This window comes from Aedes albopictus, chromosome 2 (genome assembly GCF_035046485.1).
Source record: "Aedes albopictus strain Foshan chromosome 2, AalbF5, whole genome shotgun sequence".
Lineage (NCBI taxonomy): Eukaryota > Metazoa > Arthropoda > Insecta > Diptera > Culicidae > Aedes > Aedes albopictus.
The window spans coordinates 84,575,495-84,581,279 of record NC_085137.1 but is presented as its reverse complement, the minus strand read 5'-3'; the positions used below and the strand labels follow the sequence as shown (position 1 = coordinate 84,581,279).

The following is a 5,785-nucleotide window of genomic DNA, read 5'->3' as shown; positions in this document are numbered from 1 at the left end:
CCGATTCCGCAAGAGAATCGCCACTTCGTCTGGGAAACTCTTGCTCTGTACTGACTTCCATAGAACATGTTCAGCACGCGTCAATTCCTCCTGCTGGAGCGGACGGCACACGGTCAATCTCTTGCCTCTGATCATACACACTTGCTTCAGCGTAGCTTTCGATGTGAAAATAGGCTGACCGTTCTTTTTCCGCTTACAGTTCTCTATGAAGCGAATTGCTGTTGCTGTAGTTCTCAGTAGCCTTGTCCATCTCGAGAACCTTTCGCTGTCGATACTTCTCCTATCAAACTCGCTCTATGGTGCAACACAACCGCTCGCACATCCTGTTCCGTTTCTCCAACAGGTATTGCTTGAGAAGGCCAGTGTTCTTCAGGATCGAGCAGAAACCTAGGACCGGTGAACCAATATCCATCGCTTTCCAAACATGGTCCTCTTCCCCACTTCGTCAGAATATCTGCCGCGTTTAACTTGGATGGAACCCAGCGCCAGTCGGAAGATCTAGTCAGCTCCAACACTTCACCAATACGGAAAGCCACGAATTGCTTAAACTTGTGTTGGTCGGATAGAATCCAACTTCGCACCGTTTGAGAGTCGGTCCAAAGAACGTATCGTTGAAACTTGATAGAGTGGGTGCTTAGAATCGTGTGCAGCATTCGTGCTCCCATAATAGTTCAGAGAAACACCATTTACGGTAGCGGCGGCATCCCAAACCAAACGTACTTTCCCCGGTTTGCGAGGATTTAGGACCACGTTCAGCGGGAGATACCACACCTGCTCAGGATCGGTTCTGGATATTTCCTCTTCCGTGACCAAGTGCGCGTAGCCCTTTTGTTGGTACTCCTCTACTTGTTTGCGGACGTTTTCATATAACTCTGGATCCTTTTCCAGCTTTCGTTCCAGGTGCAACAACCGTCTAACAGCCATTTCATAGCTGTTCGGAAACTTCACATGATCGGTCTTCCACAGTAGTCCAGTCTCGAACCTATTCCCAATTCGTTTCGTTGTCGTTCGCATGATACTGAGAGCCCTTTCATCATCTCGCGATTCCATTTTAACAGTAACCACTGATTCGTCTAATGCGTAGTGCGTTTTTATAAGATCGTGCAGATTTTCGTTGCTAATTCCTTCGTGGAAACCTAAAACTGCCTTCGTACTGGATACAGGTCCCTTCCTTGGTCCATACACAGTCCACCCTAACTTGCACCGAACAGCGATCGGTTCGCCAGGAGCACCCCACTTTGCTTCAATGGGCGCAAATGAATGGAGGTTGTTTAGTCCAATCAGCATACCGGGCCGGGCTTCTCGATACGATGTAATTGGCAGATTCTGTAGATGCCTGTACTGCTTTGACATCGCTGCAGCATCCAGCGATTGCACCGGAAGACGTAGACTTTCCACCGTATACACGTCATTTAACAGAAGCCGTTCTTCGCTATCGATTGCCGAAGACCATACACTAACTCGTCTAGCACCTTTTTCCTCACGGAAGATGTCAGCTGTCCAGGTGATTGTTAGACGCTCCGGGACTCCCACAACACCCAAATAGTCCGCCAACTCGTTTTCGATCATCGTAACTGATGCACCCTCATCGAGAAAAGCTAACGTAGTGACAGCTTTGTCACCGCAGAACAGACGCACTGGAATGATCCGGAAGAGGATTGAACTCGCTGTTCGAATGTGAATACTGGTTCCAACAACGCTTCCTACCGGATGGAGAAGCGGATTATGTCGTTGTTGGCATCCACCTACGTCACAGCGGATCTTGAATTTACAGGATGCGTTTCCATGGTCGTTCAAACAAATGTCACACAACTTCCATCTCGTCACGACGTTCATCCGGTCAGCGTAGGCCAGTTTCCGAAAATCCTCACAGAACCGCAAACGATGATCGGTACGCTGACATGCCTTGCAAGCCTTCAGCTTTGTCCTCTCGACTGGAACTCTTGCGATACTGTTGGTGGTATCATGGTTCATTACTACACCTTTCTCCATGATTCTGGCTCTGCTACCATCGCTGCTACCCCGATTACCTCGCATTGCCTTTGGCTCCTGCTTTTGATCGAGACAAACATTCGCTTCACATGCTTCCTCAACGATGCTCGCGACGAAATCGGTGAACGTTCGTAGTGTTACGCGTTTCTTCGTCCTCTTGAACCGGACCCACTCTCGTTTGTCATTGGCCGGCAGTTTATCAACCAAATCTTGAATTAGAATCGGATTGACCATGTGTTGCTGCAGGTTCGCCGCCTCCAGGTGCTCACAGAGTTGTTCGATAGCATTCCCAAAGGGAACAAACGTCGCTAACCTGTCTGGCTTTGGGGGCTCTAACTTTCGAATACGCTCTAGGTGACTTTGGAGAATCAGTTCGGGCCGTCCGTATAACTGACGAAGTTTATCGATAATCTTCGGCACACACCTTGGAAGTATCAGCTGACCTCGCACACTTTCGAGTGCTGGACCCTTCAAGCTTTCTTGAAGTCTGACGAGGTTTTCCACATCGCTAAATCCACAGGCTTCGTTCGATGCTACGTATGTCCCGTAGAAGAGTGGCCAATCTTCCGGTTTGCCTGTGAAGACCGGCAATTTTTTCGAAACCCCATTTCGCGCTGCCAGTTGGCTTTTAGTGGGGCCAGTTTGCTGTCGCCCCAGCCCGTAGGTAGTCGCGTGGCTGCGACACGCAGAACCTTCGGAGTCTCCTTCGTCTTCACTGTCATCTTCTTCGTATTCGTCTTCTGTACCGCTAACCGCATCTTCGCTACTTGAATCCTTCGCTTTGGTTGAAAGTCCCACCCGACTCATGTTCCTTACACCGCTTTTCTCACGAAACAGGGCATTTTCCGCTACGTACAACTTCCGCAGTTCTCGTTGCTTCCCGGAAACGCCGGGTGTGGGTGATATCTCAGCCTTCTTCGGTTGCATTTCCTCGTTTACCTTCTTCATGTTCACCATTTCTTGGTCCAGTCCATCCATGCAGCTTTGGTACGACAGTCGCATCGTCTTCATTTTCTCGAAATGTTCCGTTTTCTCCTGTAGAGCGCGGTCGAGCAAAAGCTTCTCTTGGGTTAACTCCTTTTCCCTCAACTCTTTTTCCATTTCCATCCTTTTCTCCTTCAGAACTCGCTGGAATTCCATTTCCTTCTCCCGAAATATTTTTTCGAACTCCAGCTCTTCCATTTGCTTTGCGTATTCTTCTTCCATGGCCTTCAGCTTTGCCTCTTGAACGGTTGAAGATCCCAACGGCTGATCCGGCTTCACGCCGGAACGGGTGGAATTCTTCTTGTTGTTCGATTTTTTCACCTTTTTCGCTGCTTCCTGGCAGGCAGATTCCGGACAGAACCATCGCTTCTCCTTTTTAACGGCCTCTGTCGCTCACACGCATCGATAGTGGAACCACCGGTTACACGCGTCACAACCGACCATTGATTCATTCGATGTGGATGTCTGGTTGCAGGCCGAACAAGGAGTCATCGTGAGATCCAGATCATCATGATCGGAAAGATTTGAGGTTAGATCCGACTGACTCATTACTTTTTGAGTTTGTTCGGATTTCAGGAACTGGTTCTGAAGCAGACTCTAGTTTTTTGGTCAGCTCAACTGGAATAATTTTATTTTTATTAGTTTGTTATAATTTGTTGTGTTTGTTACTTACAAAGTAGTTTCCTTTTCCAGCCTTCGTACTCTTTCCGTTTTATTTTGATTTGCAACTCTACACCTAATATTAACAAATACTCACTATTAGATTGTTTCATTCTTCTGTTTCTCTACTACTTACGTTTCTTTGATTCCGTTTCCCGTATTCCACCTATTTTAGCATATAATTCCCGAAACTGTCCGAAATTCAGCTTTCAATGTGCCGCAATCACCTAACCATCAACAATATTTATTTATGTTAATTTCATTCTTATTTCGTTTCAGGTTTTATTTTCATTTTTACTTACAGGTCATCAACGATATTAACCACTCCTCCTCTACTTCAAATTCAATACTTTAGTTATTTTATACAGAAAAATATAGTTTTAACAAATCTCAAGCTTCTACCACTCCACTCATTTGATATTATTTACTTTTTCTCCCCCTCTTATTTTCTCTCTTCCGTGCCAGTATCCCCGTCTACTGTCACATTACTACCTAGATGGACCCGATCGTTTCAGGCAGATGTACAGTTCTGTCACCGTTCCAAATGTTCTGGCGATAATGTCCATGTCGTCCGCAAAGCACACAAATTGACCGGATTTTGTGAAAATAGTACCCCGGCTGTTGAGCCCGGCTCGTAGCATTACACCTTCTAGAGCGATGTCGAAGAGTAGGCAAGAGAGTCCGTTTCCTTGCCGCAATTCCCGGCGAGATTCGAATGAACTGGATAGTTCCCCCGAAACCCTTACGCAGTTTTGCACACCGTCCATCGTTGCTTTAATCAGTCTAGTCAGCTTCCCAGGAAAGCCGATTTCGTCCATGATTTTCCATAGCTCTGTGCAGTTGATACTGTCGTGTGTCTCTTTGAAATCTATGAACAGGTGATTCGTTGGGACCACGGTATTCACGGCATTTCTAGAGGATTTGCCGTACGGTGAAGATCTGGTCCGTTGTCGACCGGCCGTAGATGAAGCCGTCATGATAACTTCCTACGAGCTCATTCGTTTTAGGTGACAGGCGGTGGAAGATGATCTGGGGACTGGGAGAGCAATTTGTAGGCAGCATTCAAAATGGTGATCGCTCTGAAGTTCTCACATTCCAAATGGTCGCCTGATTTTCTGCTGGTGAATGGCATCCTTAACTTCCCTCAGCGTGGGAGTTGGCTCATTTTCGTCTTCTGCTGCATTGGCGTAGTCGTTGCCTCCGTTGTCGTGGTCTCCCGTGCCTACGTCCTCCACCTTTTGATCACTGCACGTCCGTCGTCAAGAGGCCCCCGTCTTTATCCCTACATATTTCGGCTCGCGGCACGAAGCCGTTGCAGGATGCGTGGAGCTTCTCGTAGAACTTCCGTGTTTCATAAGAACGGCACAACAGTTCCATTTTCTCGCACTCCGCTTCTTCCAGGTAGCGCTTTTTACAGCGAAAGATGCGGGTCTGTTGTTTCCGTTTCTGTTTGTAACGTTCCACGTTCTGCCGGGTGCCCTCCTGCAGCATTATCGCCCGTGTTGCGTTCTTCTCCCTCAAAATCGCGTACTCGGCTGCGTTGTTGATGGCTACTTTCACGGTTCTCCAGCAGTCCTCGTCTGGCTTGAGATTCTGCCCTTTGGCTGAGGGGGCATCCGGTTGCTTCAGTCGCTCAAGGTTGTAGCGTGGCGATCGCCGATACCGTACATTATTGATGATGGAAAGTTTTTTACACAGTTTGACCATCACCAGATAGTGGTCAGGATCGATGTTAGCGCCACGATACGATAGGTCCTGATGTCGATAATGTCGGAGAAGTGCCATCCGTCAATCAGAACGTTGTCAATTTGCGATTCCGTATGCTGTGGTGATCTCCAGGTGTAACGATAAGACAGGCTATGTCGTAGGCCGTTTTCATTCGTCAGCTGGTGGACGCTGAACTTTCCAATCGTCGGTCTGAATTACTCCTCATGGCCTACCTGAGCGTTTAGGTCACCTATGATGATCTTGACGTCGTGGCTTGGACAGCGATCGTACTCGCGTTCGAGCTGCACGTAAAATGCATCTTTGTCACCATCAGTGCTTCCGGAGTGAGGGCTGTGCACGTTTATTATGCTTTAGTTGGAAGATCCGTGGTTCAACGTGCAGAGTTCCAATCTAATCCAAGTCCGTTTTGTTCGCTAACAAA

At 47.7% G+C, this 5,785-nt stretch overlaps 1 protein-coding gene across 1 annotated transcript; it reads right to left on the bottom strand.

The window, feature by feature from the left end:
• Nucleotides 1-233: 233 nt before the first annotated feature.
• On the bottom strand, nt 234-4,044 carry LOC134286105 (uncharacterized). Its single transcript, XM_062847675.1, has 4 exons — nt 3,939-4,044; nt 3,773-3,863; nt 691-3,712; nt 234-617 (listed from the first exon to the last, which is right to left on the bottom strand). The coding sequence occupies exons 3-4, from the start codon at nt 3,196-3,198 to the stop codon at nt 234-236; spliced, it is 2,892 nt and encodes a 963-aa protein (XP_062703659.1). The 5' UTR covers nt 3,199-3,712; nt 3,773-3,863; nt 3,939-4,044.
• Between the last annotated feature and the right edge of the window lie 1,741 nt (nt 4,045-5,785).